The sequence below is a fragment of the Pan troglodytes genome, chromosome X (genome assembly GCF_028858775.2).
Source record: "Pan troglodytes isolate AG18354 chromosome X, NHGRI_mPanTro3-v2.0_pri, whole genome shotgun sequence".
Lineage (NCBI taxonomy): Eukaryota > Metazoa > Chordata > Mammalia > Primates > Hominidae > Pan > Pan troglodytes.
The window spans coordinates 83019476-83038338 of record NC_072421.2 but is presented as its reverse complement, the minus strand read 5'-3'; the positions used below and the strand labels follow the sequence as shown (position 1 = coordinate 83038338).

The 18863-nt window shown below is 35.8% G+C and overlaps 1 protein-coding gene across 2 annotated transcripts in view; it reads left to right on the top strand.

Annotated features, from left to right (window-relative positions):
* POF1B (POF1B actin binding protein) overlaps positions 1–18863 on the top strand; it is a 102036-nt gene that overhangs the window by 7195 nt on the left and 75978 nt on the right. For both annotated transcript variants that reach the window (XM_016944183.4, XM_016944182.3), the window contains exons 3-4: positions 4833–4907; positions 12957–13037. In XM_016944183.4, the coding sequence (XP_016799672.1) occupies positions 4833–4907; positions 12957–13037 (156 nt within the window). The remainder of the gene's footprint in view (positions 1–4832; positions 4908–12956; positions 13038–18863) is intronic.

The following is an 18863-nucleotide window of genomic DNA, read 5'->3' as shown; positions in this document are numbered from 1 at the left end:
TTATCCGTCCCCTAGGTCCCCATCTTCTGACAGGCCCCGGTGTGTGATGTTCCCCTGAAAACAGCTTTTTTAACAAATAGGTGGAAATAAGATATACTTTTATGAATAATGAATTCTCTAGGGAAACCACAGTTTCCTAGCTCAGATTTAGTGTGTACAAAGGTATGGACAATTATCTCAAGTGATGTAATGAAATTATCCCCAAGCCCACATAATTATAAACCAAATTCTTTTTCATTTCTTTTTTTTTTTTTTTTTTTGAGACGGAGTCTCGCTCTGTCTCCCAGCCTGGAGCACAGTGGCACGATCTCGGCTCACTGCAAGCTCTGCCTCCCGGGTTCACGCCATTCTCCTGCCTCAGCCTCCTGAGTAGCTGGGAATATAGGCACCCACCACTACACCCGGCTATTTTTTTGTATTTTTAGTACAGACGGGTTTTCACCATGTTAGCCAGGATGGTCTCGATCTCCTGACCTCGTGATCCGCCCGCCTCAGCCTCCCAAAGTGCTGGGATTACAGGCGTGAGCCACCACGCCCGGCCCCAAATTCTTTTTCACCAGACTCTACTTGAAGTTGCCAATAAAGTATAATGTTTGTGTATATAGCAAGTCTGACCCACAGGAATAAACAACTCAACAAAATGCTGAATATTTTATCAGAAAAAGTAAGGTCTTCCTGCAAAATTGAAGAGATTAGATGATATGAGCATTAAACAAAAATTCAATGGTTTATTGAGTTTTAGAGGCTTGTGAGTACACTCTGTAAATGTATCACGCGTTTTACAAATTCTATTGAGTTTATGGAAACTTAAATTATCTAATCAAGGCTGTTCTCTCACACAGCTACTTGTGGGTGGGTGTCTTATTTTCAGGCCTCCAAAGTTGCTTTTGACAGTGAATAATTTTAAAAGTCCCAGTATTTGACCTTCTGTTATAAGGACTAGTCAAACTTAACCATATAATTAGGTTACACAACTTGAAAAACAGAAAATATAATGAAGCAAGCAATAAAAGTGGCAAAATATAGTGATTAAGAGCATGAGTTCTGGAGTCATGCTGAGTTGGAATTCCAGCACCTTAGCATTAGCTGTGTAATCTCCATCTGGTTACCTATCCTACCTCTGTCTAACTTCACTTGTTTATGTAATGGGATTATAATAGTATCCTCTTTATGGGGTTATTTTGAGTGTTAAAGAGAATGATCTATGTAACATGTTTGGCACAGAAAGCTATTAATAGGTGTTAGTCATCATTATAATCATCATCAAAAGGAAAACAATACTGACAAGTTTAAAAAATTTGAAATTGTTTTGTTTGTATGGAAAAATAAGTTGGGAATGGTCTCTTATATTCACAGAACGTCAGAAACAAACTTAAAGATCCTCTAATCCACACTCGCCCACACCCATATCCCATTTCTCATTTCTCACATGAGGAAACAAATCTCAGAGAGAGAACATGAGTTGACCAGTATTACAAAAGTGGCTAGTAGTATAAATGGGAATAAAATCCAGGTCTGCTGACTCCAAGTCTAGCACTTTTTCCACTATGTCATGATAACCACCACCACCCCATTATCGCCTTCAATTATTTGGTCATCAGGAATGTGGGGCTGTGGCACAAAAGGCATAAAAACAAAAAAAGTGACTGTTCATTGAATTTAATAGTTTCAACATGAAGGATTTAGGTAAGCTATATACAGATGAGTAACAAAATTAAACACTGACTGATACAGGTTATTAAGAGGGAGATTTGGATTGTTATTCCTGGAGTGCTTTTAAAACTAAGATCTCCTTTTCATTCATTCTTTCAAAAATATTTTGGATCACTTTCTATGGAATGGTCAATGGCTATTTATGGGATGACTTGCTGCAATCTTGCCTAGATCTTGATGCCATTGAAAGTACCTTTCAACATCAAGGTTTTGTTCATTTTGGACATTTACTCACACCATCTTACCTAATTTTGTAGACTTCCAGGGAAAAGGGGTTTTCTTTAGCAAGTATTTCTGGAATTAATAAACCTATTTTCAGAGAGGTTTTCCCCCTTATGATCAGCCTAAATCCATACTGATGCAATTTAAATTCATGCTGGTCAACACCATATGTCAAAATATCTTTGACTCATATTAAGCTACATCTTAATGTTGTAATTTTTGAACCTATTATATTTGTTCTCTAATGTTTCCATGAGGGTTGCGTGGGAAAGCCACATTTGTCTAGATGATCAATTTTCATAATGAAGGCTGAAGTAGGGCTAAAAATAATTGAGTACATTATAATCTATGGACTTAATGTTCCAGCTTTCCACATATAAGAAGATTAAAGAATTCCTTCATTTTAGGGCAAGACTAGTCTTTGCTCAAATACAACTGTTTGCCGTTTAAACATCAATTATCTTAACATCTGAATAAAGTAATACTGCTTATACTTGCATAAATAAATGTCTTTATCTGTGATGTGTGATGTGTGTGTATTCCTATTTGTTTAAATTTCTGCAGATTTATAAAACTTCTTAGTACGCTTTTGTATCTTAAAAGCTAGTCCAGTTGGCTAGTAAGATTTGCTATGTTTCATTTGCTAATGCCATCATATTTGAATTGGTTACAAGAAGGACAGAGCTATCATTTCTACAACAGCTACCAGATACTAACCATGTGTATAGTTGTCTTCTCAGAATGATACTAGTATTATTAGCCCCAGCCTAAACAGACCAAACATCCTCTAGTCATGAATACCTTCACACACTGCTGGTGGATGTATAATTATCATAGTCAAATTTGGGAAATTAGTTGGGCAGTATCTGTTCAAATGAATAACACACATACTTCATGCCCCAGCAATCCCAATTCTGTGTGGGATTCTAAAGAAACATGTTGCACAAGGATGCTCATTGCAGCACAGTGGAAACCTGGAAATAATATAAATGTTAATCAGCAGGAAAACATAAAAACAAGCTATAAAGCAAGCATTTTGGAATACTATTAATTGAAAATAATGAGTTAAAACATGTATCTAGTACATAATACAAGAGATACTGTTTGGTTTAAGTTGTAGAACAATGAAAGCAATAATATTACTATTTATACATAGGTATATATGTAAAGACATCTTAACTGACAACAATAGTCACTTCTGGGTAAGTGAATGGAGGGAAGATGGTCAAGAGAAGGTCTTTAACCTTATCTATATAAATGTTTATATTAAGAATGTGTTCATGTGTTATTCCATAACTAAAGAGCACCCCTCTTTTTTCTTGTCTTCTTGAATCTGCTCCTCTTGGGTCTGTGGGCCAAACCTGCCTGCACATGGTTGTATTTATAACCATTTTCCTAAACTGGATAATGTGTACCTGTTTTGTCTATAATCTGTAATTCTCTGCATTTGTCTGAGCAAGTCTTCTCAATTATTAGCAGAAAATCTGAGAATACATGCAAAAGATTCCTAGAAATACTGAGCCTGCAGTATTGCTGTTGATATAAAGGGTGGCGGAAGATGAAAATGTTACAAGTTCAACAACAGCAACAACAAGAAAGAATTCAGAACATTTGGCAGTTTGAGTAAATGCATAGTCCTGTTTTAAGAATACATGTAACACCTACATTATAGCTATAGTTCTGTATGAGTCTGTCAGTGTTTCCCTTGTAAATTAATGATTCTGATTTTTAATAGTTCCCTTGTTCTAAAGAAAAAATATTTATACCTTTGTAGGAAGATATAATGGAGTCGTGCCAATTGATTGTAAATTATGGTAAGGTATGGGGAGATTGAGTAACGCCATCATTTCTTTGCACACTAATGAAGTGATTGCAGTTTTGTTGGTTTTGAGGAAATATGTAAACAATGCCAGCATGATGGATAGATTGATCATTTTATTGGACCATTTTAAAAAATTATATTCTTTCACTTTTACAGATTATTTTAACAACAGAGCCTACTCTGAAATTAGACTAGAAGCAGAATAGACAAAGCATAATTAAGAGTTAGCTTGAAATGATTTAAAATTAATTACTCTTAGTTGCGTTTTCAAAGGTAGTTTGAAATTTACTCTTAAATTTACTCTTCAAACTACCTTCTTCAAAGGTACTTTAAAATTTACTCTTAAAATCACTCTTAGTTGAGTTTTCAAAGGTAGTTTCTTATATTGGTTTGAGAATTATTTTTTCTAAGTTTTATTTTATTTTTAAAATTTTGGGCACATAGTAAATGTGTATATTTATGGGGTGCATAAGATGTTCTGATACAGGCATGCAATGTGAAATAAGCACATCATGAAGAATGGGATGTCTATCTCTTGGTTTGATAATTATTAAATTTTACATCATTTTATGAGAAATTATTTAATGAGTACAATGTACACTGTTCGGTTGATGGTTACTCTAAGAGCCCAGACGTCACCACTATGCAAAATATCCATGTAACAAAACTGCACTTGTACTCCTTAAATTTATAAGAATTTTAAAAAAGAAATATAACAAATACTGAAAGAAAAGTTTTGTTTGTAAAATATTATATCTTGCTAATTGCAAACATATAATAACATTGGGGTGTATATGAATGCAGAGTTCTTGAAGCAGAAACAAAAAGAATGCAACCTAACAGTACAAGTAGAATGTATTGCTATGAAAGCACTCTAGAAACTCTTTTATCATTGGGTTATGTGAGAAGACAACAAAGTAATTTAGTTCTTTGGAAAGATGGATATTATCTAAGAAAGCACTAAATAATGCTCTTATTTCTGACTAACCACATTATTATAAAAATAAAGAAAAAATACCATGAGAACTTAAGACTTTCAAATAATTTCTGAACTCCCTTTTGTTTCTCTTAACAGGAACTCCATTCTCCAACTTTAAAAATATCTACATGTGCCCCAAGTACTCTACATATAACCCAAAATACTGAACAGGTAAAAGAAGTTGTGAATTACATTAGATTTGTTCCTCTTTTTTATATGGAAGTCTTCTTCATGTATGTAAGCAATCTTTAGACACCCATAAGACTTTACACATTCACACCATGTGAGGATCATAAAATATGAAAGAGGATTCTCACATATGAGAATCACCTCAGCCCATAAAAGTAATGTGAAACAAGTGCTATGAATCAGCTTCTTCTGTTTCATTGCCTGTTCAGTCTGACTGCTTTTAGTTTGAGTGCAGTTTAATTTAGCCAAGTGAGTATGGATGAAATAGCTAGATCTCAGATTGATTGAAGACTTGGCTTTATGAGTGATAGTATTATGAGTTCATATTCAGAGAGAATAACTTATAGGGTCATAACTAACTCTTCTTATAGGTGTATGATTTGAAAGACACACAAGGATCTATTTCCTTAGACTTTATGGCCTAATAGTCCCACTTTTAGGATTATTCTTGAATCTAGGCATTGTGTATCCAAAAGGTAGCTATAATAATAAACACATATTGAAATATGTGTTTCATTAAGTAATTGCCATATATCAAAAAGTAAATTCGAAGAAAGCAAAACACAAAGCACGCTAAGTTTGTTGTTACACGAAAGAGGAGTAAAGGGGTTATGGGATTTAAAGGGTAGGAAGGCGGGAGATGCTGTTTTAAGAAAACAATCTGACCCAGATGCGGGGTCAGGATGTGAACTTGGACAGTGAGGAGACAAATGAACAAAAACTGGTCTTTAGTCCTTGAGCATAGCAAGGAAAATATGATATTATGCAGAAAAATAAGAAGATTATCAAAGAAATGTTTCCCTACTACTTCTCAGTTTGGTCTAGATTAGAGTTAGGTCAATTAGAGTAATGCACTTACTCAGCTTACATTTGCCGAACACCAAGTATGTGCCACATACTGCACAAAGGTAAATTAGACACAATCACTATTTTCAAGGAGCTCACAGACTAGCATGGGCCACATACATAACAAACCATTGGACAGTGGGATAAAGGTTATAATTGACTTAGAAATGCAGCCCTATAGGACCAACAAAGTGAGATTGATTCACTTAAATCACAGGGGTGTTGACTACAGTCAAATCCAGTCAAAAAATTGTATTATCTATTTTATTTTTCATAATTAAGGGTTTTAAAATTGGGTTTACTGTACATATTATTTCTGATAATGAAAATATGTGTTTGTTGTAGTAAATTTTAGAACTATAAAAGAATATAAAGAAGCAAAAACAAAAATCATTCATGATTCCTTCCCCCACCTAGAGATTACTACTCTTTATATTTTGTTGTGTTTTCTTCCATTCAAATACAAAATTGAGTTTATACCATATATACAGTTTTATATCCCCATTTTCTCACTTATATGATATTATGAGCTTTTAATGTAAATTTGTATTATTCGAGATCATTATTTAATGGCTACATATTCCAGCCTATGGATGATTATTCAAGCTTTCCCCTCTCCATAAGAGAATACCTGCCCTGCTGAACCTTCATCAGCATTATTTTTCAAATTTTCCAGTAAAAATATGGCATTCTTCTGCTATGTTTGATTCCTAGTTTGGCTGAACACTTTTTGTTAAGTTTATTAACCATTTGCTTTTATTTTTTATAAATTGTTCATGTCATTTGCTCATTTTTCTATAAGTGTGATTTTGTTCTCATTGATATATAAGAACTCTCTTTATATGGATGATATGAACTCTTTTCCCTGCCATGGAACCCCTCACCTGCTCATTACCAGGCAGGGAACCCCCGACTTAGGCCTACAGCACAGAACCCCCATCCCGGGCTGATAGCACTGAGTGACTGCTGACCTGTATCTCCCTGGGTGGAGCCCCCAGGAGACAAGTAAAAGACCTTTGGCCACAACCACTGCTGAGGTCCTCTCTGCTGCCTCCAAGTTGAGGAGAAAACAAACTCTGATATCGCCATAGAGCTGTAATGGACATCCCTGGAGTGCCAAGCCACAGTCTACAGCCAGCACTCAAGTGGGAGAGGAGCCCACACTTTCAGGGCATTGAGAGGGAGCATAGCTGCAACTGTGAGGAAATAACAGAGGAGCAACAGGACAGAGCAAGAGCCTACCAACAGACCACTATGTCTAAGCGCCACCTATTGGATCATAACCCAAAGCTTCAACAATACCTCACTAACATAGCCCCCTGTGAAACCAAAGACAAGAAGTCAGCTATTTAGACCCTGCACAAAACCTCAGCCCTGTGAAGACATACAAAAAAGAAGTCTATTGACTGTAGTCAACCTACACTGCAGTTAAAGGAACACCCACACACAGAGATAAGAAAGAACCAATGCAAGAACTCTGGCAACTCAAAAGGCCAGAGTGGCTTATGTCCTCCAAATGATCACACTTGTTCTTCAACAAGGGTTCTTAACCAGGCTGAACTGGCTGAAATAACAGAAATAGAATTCAGAATATGGATAGAAATAAAGATCATTGAGATTTAGGAGAATGGCAAAACCCAATCTGAGAAAACTAATAATCACAATAAAATGATACAAAAACCAATACATGGAACAGCTAGTAAAAAAAAGAACCTAACTGATCTGATAGAACTGAAAAAACACACTAGAAGAATTTCACAATGCAATCACAAGTATTAAAAGGAGAATACATCAAGCCAAGGAAAGAATCTCAGGAACTGAAGACTGGCTCTCTGAAATAAGACAGTCAGACAAAAATAAAGAAAAAAAGAATGAAAAGGAATGAACAAAATCTCTGAGGAATATGGGATTATGTAAACAAGCTAAATCTATGAATTATTGGCAACTCTGAAAGGGACAGGGAGAAAGCAAAATTTTGGAAAACACATTTGAGGATATGGTCCATGAAAACTTCCCTAGCCTTGCTAGAGAGGCTAACAGTCAAATTTAGAAAATACAGAGAACCATGCAAGATTCTACACAAGAAGATCATCCTCAAGACACATAATCAGCAGATTTTCCAAGGTTGAAATGAAAGAAAGAATGTTAACGGCAGCTAGAGAGGAAGGGCAGGTCACTTACAAAGGAAACCCCATCAGGCTAACAGTGGACCTCTCAGCAGAAACCTTACAAGCCAGGAGAGAGTAGAGGCCTATATTCAACATTATTAAAGAAAAAAATCATCAAACAAGGATTTCATTTCCAGCCAAACTAAGCTTCTTATGCAAAGGAGAAATAAGATTATTTTCAGATAAGCAAATGCTAAGGGAGTTTGTTACCATCAGACCTGCCTTGCAAGAGATCTTGAAAGGAGCACTAAACATGGAAAGTAAAGATCATTACCAGTCAATAGAAAAACATACTTAAGTGCACAGATCAGTTACATTATAAAGCAGCCACACAAACAAGCCGGCATAATAACCAGTCAACAAAATAATAACAGAATCAAATGCACACATTTCAATACCAAACTTGAATGTAAATGGACTAAACACCCCAGCCAAAAGGCACAGAATGGCAAGCTGGATGAAGAACCAAGACTCCCCCTAAAAAATGCTGTCTTCAAGAGACCCATCTCACATACAATGACACCCATAGGCTAAAAATAAAGGGATGGAGAAAAATCTACCAAGAAAATGAAAAAAAGAAAAAAGCATGGGTTGCAATTATAATTTCAGACAAAACAGACTTTAAGAAAGATTTTTAAAAAGACAAAGAAGGGCATTACATAATAGTAAAGATTTCAATTTAACAGGAAGACTTAACTGTCCTAAATATATATGCACCCATCACAGGCGTACCAAGATTCATAAAGCAAGTTCTTAGAGACCTACAAAGAGATGCAGACTCCCATGCGATAATAGTGGGAGACATCAACACTCCACTGAAAGGATCAGACAGCTCATCAAGGCAGAAAATTAACAAAGATACTCAGGTCCTGAACTCAAGATTTGACCAAATATATCAGATAGACCTCTATGGAACTCTCCTCTCCAAAACAGCATAATATACATTCTTCTCATCATCACGTAGCACATACTCTAAAATCCACCAAACAATCAGATATAAAACAATCTTCAGGAACTGCAAGAGAACTGAAATCATACCAAACACCTTCTTGGACCAAAGCACAATAAAAATAGAAGTCAAAGTTTTAAAAATCGCTGAAAACCATGCAATTACATGGAAATTAAACAACATGCTCTTGAGTGACTTTTGGGTAAATAATGACATTAAGGCAGAAATCAAGAAGTTCTTTGAAACTAATGAGAACAAAGATACATACCAGAATCTCTGGGATGCAGCTAAGGCAGTGTTAAGAGGGAAATTTATAGCATTAAACACCCACAACCAGAAGTTAGAAAGACCTCAAATTAACAACCTAACATCACAACAGAAAGAATTAGACAATGAAGAGCAAACCAACCCCAAAGCTAGCAGAAGACAAGAAATAACCAAATCATTGCTGAACTCAAGGAAATTGAGATGCAAAAAAATTCAAAAGATCTACAAATCCAGGAGTTCATTTTCTCAAAAAATTAATAAGGCAGATATGCTGCTGGCTAGACTAATAAAGAAGAAAAGAGAGAAGATCCAAATAAACGCACTTAGAAATGACAAAGGGGATGTTACCACTGACCTCAGAGAAATAAAAATTACCATTAGAAACTGCTACAAACACCTCTATGCATACAAACTGAAAAACCAAGTAGAGATGGGTGAATTCCTGGGCACATTTTTCCTCCCAAGACTGAAGCAGGAAAAAAATTGAATCTCTGAGCAGACCAATAATGAGCTCCAAAATTGAAACAGTAATAAATAGCCTAACAACCAAAAAAAGCCCAGGACCAGATGGATTCACAGCCAAATTCTACCAGATGTACAAAGAAGAGATGGTACCATTCATATTGAAAGTACTACAAAAAATTGAAGAGGTGGGACTCCTCCCCAAATCATTTTATGAGGCCAGCATCATCCTGATACCAAAACCTGGCAGAAACACAACAAAAAAAAAGAGAAAGCTTCAGGCCAATATCCTTGATGAGCATTGATGCAAAAATCCTCCACCAAATACTTGCAAACTTAATCCAGCAGCACATCAAAAAACCAATCCACCACCGTCAGATAGGTTTCACTTCTGGGATGCAACACTGGTTCAACATTCACAAATCAATAAATGCTATGCATCACATAAACAGAACTAAAGACAAAACCACATGATTATCTCAATAAATGCAGAAAGGCTTTTGATAAAATTTAACATTGCTTCATGTTAAAAAGTCTCAATAAACTAGGTATTGAAGGAACATACTTTAAAATAATAAGAGCCATATGTGACAAATCTATAGCCAACATCATAGTGAAAGGGAAAAAGCTGGAAGCATTCCGCTTGAAAACTGGCATAAGACAAGGATGCCCTCTCTCCCCACTCCTATTCAACATAGTATTGGGAGTCCTGGTCAGAGCAAACAGGTAAGAGAAAGAAATAAAGAACTTTAAAATAGAAACAGAGGAAGTCAAACTATCCCTGTTTGCAGTTGACATGATTCTATATCTAGAAACTCCCATAGTCTTGGCCAAAAACTACCTTAAGCTGATCAACAACTTCAGCCAAATTTCAGGATACCAAATCAATGTGCAAAATCACTAACATTCTTATACACGGACAACAATTATGCCAAGAGCAAAATCAGGAATGCAGTCCCTTTCACAATTGCCACACACACACATACACACACACACACACACACACACGAAATACCTAGGGATACAGCTAACTAGTGAGGTGAAAGATCTCTACAATGAGAATTACAAAACACTGCTCAAAGAAATCAGAGATGACACAAACATGGAGAAACATTCCATGCTCATGGATAGGAAGAATCAATATTGTTAAAATCGCCATACTGCCCAAAGCAATTTATAGATTCAATGCTATCCCTATTAAACTACCAAGGATATTCTTCACAGAACTAGAAATAAAACTATTTTAAAATTCATATGGAACGAGAAAAAGAGGCCAAATAGCCAAGGCAATCATAAGCAAAAAGAACAAAGCTGGAGACATCACGCTACCCAACTTCAAACTACTACAGGGCTACAGTAACCAAAACAGCATGGTACTGGTACAAGAACAGACACATAGACCAAGGGAACAGAATAGAGAGCGCAGAAATAAGGCCACACACCTACAACTATCAGATCTTTGACCAAGCTGTCAAAAACAAGCAATGGGGAAAGGACTCCCTATTCAATAAATGGAGCTGGGATAACTGGCTAGCCATATGCAGAAGATTGAAACTGGACCCCTTCCTTATACCATATACAAAAATCAACTCAAGATTGACTGATTACAGTCTTAAATGTAAAACCCCAAACTCTAAAAACCCTGGAAGACAACCTAAGCAATACCATTCTGGACATAGAAACAAAATGTCAAAAGCAATCCCAACAAAAGCAAAATTGACAAATAAAATCTAACTTAACTAAAGAGCTTCTGCACATTAAAGGAAACTATCAACAGAGTGAAACGAAAACCTACAGAATGGGATAAAATATTTGTCAACTACACATTTGACAAGTCTAATATCCAGCATCTATAAGGAACTTGCACAAATTTACAAGAGAAAAGCAAACAACCCGATTAAAAAGTAGGCAAAGGACATGAACAGACACTTCTCAAAAGAAGCCATACATGTAACCAACAAGCATATGAAAAGAAACTCAATATCACTGATCATTAGAGAAATGCAAGTCAAAACCACAATGAGATTCCACCTCGTAACAGTCAGAATGACTATTATTAAAAAGTCAGAAGAAAATAAAACCTAACAGATGCTGGTGAGGCTGTGGAGAAAAGGGAAAGCTTATACATTGTTGGTGGGAGTGTAAATTAGCTCAACCATTGTGAAAAGCAGTGTGGCAATTCCTCAAAGGGCCAAAAATAGAACTACCCTTTTACCAGCAATCCCCTTACTGGGTATACAACCCAGCAATCCCATTACTGGGTATATATCCTAAGGAATATAAATCATTCTACCATAAAGACACATGTACATGAATGTTCATTGCAACACTGTTCACAAAGGCAAAGATATGAAATCACTATGCCCAATAATGACAGATTGGATAAAGAAAATGTTATATATATATATATATATATATATATATATATATATATATATATATACACACCATGGAATACTAGGCAGCCATAAAATAGAATGAGACCATGTCTTTTGTGGGAACATGGATGGAGCTGTAGGCTATTAAACTTAGCAGACTTACACAGGAACAGAAAACCAAATACCGCATGTTCTCACTTATAAGTGGGAGCTAAATAATGAGAAATCATGGACACAAAAAGGGGAACAATACACACTGGCCCACACTTGAGGATGCAGGGTTGGGGGAGGGAGAGGATTAGTAAAAATAACTACTGGGTACTAGGCTTAGTCCATGGGTGATGACATAATCTGTACAACAAACCCCTGTGACGTGAATTTACCTATATAACAAACCTGCATATGTTCTCCTGAACCTCTAATAAAAGTTAAAAATAATAATAAATAAATAAATAATAAATAAATCTACATGAACCCCCCAAAAAACTCTTTTCCCATCAACATTTTACAGTGATATCTATGGTCCTCTCTTTCCAGCACACTGAGGATTTATATGTTTAACTACACACACATACACGTTTTTCTCTTTATGTCTCTTTTCATTTTTTTTAACATGTCTTTTCCAAACCAGAGATTTAATTCATCAGCTATTGAGGTATTATTTTCTTGTAATCATTTACAATGAAAGAAGCATTTTAAAATGCTTGTCAAATATAGTTTGGAATGTGGATGAAATACCATGAAATGAGTATAATACGAGTACCCAGTAAAATGCTGGGCACAGAACACATGCTTTTATACATGTTTCTGAAATTAAAATTAACTAAATCATAAAATCATACATTATCATTCATGCGAATAACTAAAAATTTAACCCTGGAAATTGTTCCCTATTATTATTGATAGCTCCAAGCTCATTAAATAACTATGATTATATCCAGCTTTTGTCTTTTCTTCACAGGAACTTCATTCTCCAACAGTGAAACTTATTACATATCCACAGACCACTATTAGGAAATATGTAGTACAAAATCCTGAACAGGTAAGACACAAACTTTTGCCAACATATAATTCTTTAGAAGTTAATTGCTTAAACAAAAAGGCTTAATCAGTTACCAGATCCTTAAGATCAGATTGTTGGACTTTCTTACAAAGTAAATTGCTGATTATCAGTATCAATAAATGCCATCTTTAATGCCAGACAACCATGAGTCTATATATTCTGACTCAGAGATGCAATACTTCCAAGCAGGTTGGAAATTCTTGGGTTGTAAAGATTTTCCTCTTCTATAGCCCCACCCTTATGCTACAAAAGACTTTTATGCACTTTGAACGAAAGAAAAAAGGGACAAAGTTCTTTTACAAGCTTCATGTAAAAGCTCTGTCAACTGCTGCACCAGGGGTTGGAGTTTTCAGGCTATTTACCTTTGCCATGGAGATATGGACTAGGAAGATGAAAATTAAAGGTCAAAAGTTAAAAAGTGTCCCTATGCCTTTATTGCCTGTGGTGTGTGAACTTTTGTACCCAGCAATGAGTTTTTTAGAAAATTACATTTTTTTTTACTGAGATATAAATCCTTACATTTCACAAACTAAGATTCCACCTTAATAAGCCTCTTTCCATTATTGAAGAATGAAACAAATTTCAAGTTTCATGATGCTTTGTAAACGAAAAGTAATCTAACTTGTTTTACAAAGCAGCTTGAAAATCCTGTTTAGCTATACCCCCCATTTTATTTATCTAAGTAGATTCCTTTTTTGTTTGCTCTTTTAAATCCCCTCAGGAGAAGATTCTAGTTTAATTACAATATTTATAATAAGCTGAGCCTTCTAAATAGCAATTTCATCCTCTTTCACCTCCCAGCTTGTCTAATCTTTATTTCTTTTTCCTGTAATTAAAATAATCTCAGTCCAATTGTTGCATTATGATTTTTTCTATCTCTGTTAAGCCTTTTTATTTTTTTGTTGTTCCTGATCTTCCTTAGTCTCCATTTGTCATCATTTAATCTAAGGATTTATGCATTCTGGTTAACATTTGATCCAGAAATGAAGGAAATACCTTTGTTCCATTAGTGGACATAATCCAATTAATACTAATCAATTTCATTAATTTTCCAGTTGTGGAGCTCCTGCTATGGGGAAGACACTATACAGTCTCTCAACAGAAACAGGGAAATAAGGCATGTTTCCCCAATTAAAGGAGCATACAGCTCTTCTCAAGGAAAGAGATAAGACAGGTCCACAAATAGCTATGTAGAATACATGGTGAGATGTAGGATAGATGCCGTGAAAGGACCACAGATAAATTATTATTGGAGTTCAGATGTCGGAGATAATACATTTGTTTGAGGGAAATCAGGGAAGGATTTATTGTGGTGTTTAAGGTATTAGTATGATTAACCTTGATATTAGCATTGTTTTACTACTAAGGAAATGAAAGTTTGAATAAGTGTAACTTGCTCAGGTCTTCTGATGCTAATTCATCACTCTCTATCTTTTCTGGAAGCTATTTTAGATGGTAGCTTTAACAAGATTCGATGGCTTACTGGATATGGGGAAAAGTCAACATGACCCTAAGCTTTTTAGCTTGAGACACTGAGAGTAAGGTGACCCACTTAAAGTGATTGAAAAGTGAGCGGGAGGAGAAGTAGATTTAGAAAAGGGTGAAACTTTGAGTTTTATTTGAACCAGTAGCATTTTAGGTGCATTTTTAACTAACAGGCAGTTAAAAAACGACTCAAAGAAAGGTCACATTTAACAGAGATGTGGGAATCATTCCTCTTAAAGGTATCATTGAAGCTATGGGAATGAGTGAGATCACTAAGAGGTAATGGAGAAGGTTGGGTCAGAACCTTGAGAAATGTCTACTTTAAGTGAATAGAAGGAAGGAGCCACTTTCACAGACAGAGGAGTTATCAGAGAGGGATGTGAACACACCATAACAGAAGCAAATGCAAACATGGGGTGGTCAACCGTCTCAAATGACCAAAAGGCCTAAGAAGATGAGGTTTGAGAATAGGGTTTGACCATTAAGAAAGTGATAGTGACATTGATAGAGCAGTTTTGGTATACTTATGGAGCCAAAATCCAGGTGCAAGAAGTTAATGGGTGAGAAGATGAGATGAATTGAAAAAAATGAGTGAAGATTACTCTTCTGGAAGGGTATTGGTTAAAGGAAGGAGAGACGGATGGTCGCTAAAGGAGAAATGAGAATCTTGTGAACCTGGGAAACTTGTAGATAGAAAGAACCAGTAATAAGGAAGGCTAAAGATGCAACAGAGAAAGGAGACAAATGGGATAATATTCTGGAAGAGATAAGAAGGAATGGGATTCTAGATACAGATGGAGAAATGACTTCAGGAAAAACAAAGAGAGAGAGAGAATGTATCTTTTTCCTTAAGTGGATGGAAGGAGCAGAAAAGAGGGATTTTTGAGATGTGCAGGAAAATAGAGAGATCTCACTGGATAGATTATCTTGGTTGTCTCTGTAAATAGGAGGAGAAAGAGGGAGTATAAGCACAGGAGTTGAGGAAAATGAAAATATTTGTAAGCAACGTTGTAAAGAATTTGATGAATACAAATATAACCACAAAGGTTGAAGGGTCTACTTCAAGTTGGATATCTTCAAACTCTAATGAGCCAAATCAGCAAATCTTTTTTAAAAAAGTTTCTTCCACCAAGATTTTGGGGCCTGGGAACAGTAAAGTAAATGTTGGGGATTATATACTTTGTTAGATGTGAGAATTACTACCAGAGGTTCTAGCTGTTACAATTAACATTATAAGATCTGCCACTTTGAAAACACCTATTAATTTTTAGGGTGGATCTGGCACCAATTCAAATGGACAGGTTGAGAAAAAGAAGGTGCCAAAATAGTAGAATTGTCTAGCAGTTCATTTGTTGAGACATCTAAAACGTCTGATTAAATTTATTTTGTTGACTTATTTTGACAGAATTGTTTATTTATATCAATTTTTGATTTACTTCCTTACAGATTTGGGGAAAGTAATTGTCCCCTAAATTTGGAGGTTTTTTTTTTCAGTAAGACATTTCAAGTAATATGGCAAAAATATTCCAGACAGAATCAACATCGTTAGTGCCTAGACAATCTTTTTTCTTTTTTTTTCTTTTTTAATTATACTTTAAGTTCCAGGGTACATGGGCACAATGTGCAGGTTTGTTACATATGTATAAATGTGCCATCTTGGTGTGCTGCACACATTAACTCGTCATTTAACATTAGGTATATCTCCTAATGCTATCCCCCCTCCCTCCACCCCACAACAGGCCCCAGTGTGTGATGCCCCCCTTCTTGTGTCCAAGCGTTCTCATTGTTCAATTCCCACCTATGAGTGAGAACATGTGGTGTTTGGTTTTTTGTCCTTGCGATAGTTTACTGAGAATGATGGTTTCCGGCTTCATCCATGTCCCTACAAAGGACATGAACTCATCGTTTTTTATGGCTGCATAGTATTCTACGGTGTATATGTGCCACATTTTCTTAATCCAGTCTATCATTGATGGACATTTGGGTTGGTTCCAAGCCTTTGCTATTGTGAATAGTGCCGCAATAAACATACGTGTCCATGTGTCTTTATAGCAGCATGATTTATAATCCTTTGGGTATATACCCAGTAATGGGATGGCTGGGTCAAATGGTATTTCTAGTTCTAGATCCCTGAGGAATCACCACACTGTCTTCCACAATGGTTGAACTAGTTTACAGTCCCACCAACAGTGTAAACGTGTTCCTATTTCTCCACATCCTCTCCAGCACCTGTTGTTTCCTGACTTTTTAATGATCGCCATTCTAACTGGCATGAGATGGTATCTCATTGTGGTTTTGATTTGTATTTCTCTGATGGCCAGTGACGATGAGCATTTTTTCATGTGTTTTTTGGCTGCATAAATGTCTTCTTTTGAGAAGTATCTGTTCATATCCTTTGCCCACTTTTCAATGGGGTTGTTTGTTTTTTTCTTGTAAATTTGTTTGAGTTCTTTGTAGATTCTGGATATTAGCCCTTTGTCAGATGAGTAGATTGCAAAAATTTTCTCCCATTCTGTAGGTTGCCTGTTCACTCTGATAGTAGTTTCTTTTGCTGTGCAGAAGCTCTTGAGTTTAATTAGATGCCATTTGTCAATTTTGGCTTTTGTTGCCATTGCTTTTGGTGTTTTAGACATGAAGTCCTTGCCCATGCCTATGTCCTGAATGGTAATGCCTAGGTTTTCTTCTAGGGTTTTTATGGTTTTAGGTCTAACAAGTAAGTCTTTAATCCTTCTTGAATTAATTTTTGTATAAGTTGTAAGGAAGGGATCCAGTTTCAGCTTTCTACATATGGCTAGCCAGTTTTCCCAGCACCATTTATTAAGTAGGGAATCCTTTCCCCATTGCTTGTTTTTGTCAGGTTTGTCAAAGATCAGGTGGTTGTAGATGTGTGGTATTATTTCTGAGGGCTCTGTTCTGTTCCATTGGTCTATCTGTCTGTTTTGGTACCAGTACCATGCTGTTTTGGTTACTGTAGCCTCGTAGTATAGTTTGAAGTCAGGTAGTGTGATGCCTCCAGCTTTGTTCTTTTGGCTTAGGATTCTCTTGGCAATGTGGGCTCTTTTTTGGTTCCATATGAACTTTAAAGTAGTTTTTTCCAATTCCGTGAAGAAAGTCATTGGTAGCTTGATGGGGATGGCATTGAATCTATAAACTACCTTGGGCAGTATGGCCATTTTCACGTTATTGATTGTTCCTATCCATGATCATGGAATGTTCTTCCATTTGTTTGTGTCCTCTTTTATTTCGTTGAGCAGTGGTTTGTAGTTCTCCTTGAAGAGGTCCTTCACGTCCCTTGTAAGTTGGATTCCTAGGTATTTTATTCTCTTTGAAGCAATTGTGAATGGGAGTTCACTCATGATTTGGCTCTCTGCTTGTCTGTTATTGCTGTATAAGAATGCTTGTGATTTTTGTACATTGATTTTGTATCCTGAGACTTTGCTGAAGTTGCTTATCAGCTTAAGGAGATTTTGGGCTGAGATGATGGGGTTTTCTAGATATACAATCATGTCATCTGCAAACAGGGAATGACTGTTCATCATTTATAGTGAACTTCATTTCACAGAAAAAAAATTTCATGCTTTTGCTAAATTTGTTTTCCCTCTCTTAGAGGATGATTACATTCCTAAGATGAAGGTTCATATCATTCCTTCTCACTCAATCATTAGTTCCTTCACTATATGGTACTCAAGATCGTCAAAGTCCCTGCCCTCAGTAAGCCTACTTGTGTGTATTTTTATACTTGATATTCTACAAAAGTTATAAGGGAATTATCAATATTATTTAAAACACAGTATGGATTTTAAATATTATATTACAATATTATTTAAAACAAGTGTCATTTTTACATTAAAATTATAGATTAAGGGTCCTTTAAAACACATGATCTTACCTGATATTCTGCCTTACCCTCCCTATGCTAAGAAAACTGAGCCTCCAATAAGGTTAGTGGCCTACCTGCTTTTCTGCAGCACATAGGAGAAGGAAGAACTGAAATATAGGTTTTATGACTCCATAATTTTTTTCCCATTATACTTTCTTCCACTGATTTTAGTAGTCAAACCCAATGGATTTGTAGTAATCCAAATCCAATCCACTTTATAATTCCCATCTGTTGGGCACTCTGAAACATTTTTACCTTTGACTTCCTACTGCTTCTTGAAAATTACTCTTCCTTTAAATTACAATATTTTCTCTTCTAAGACCTCTTGAGACATGTCTAGTTCTGTATTTGCTCTTCATTTGACTATTCAGCAATTGCTAGTTTAACCTAGCACTAGTGAGCAGGTGGTCTTGATATATGTAATAGATCTGTAGCCTTGC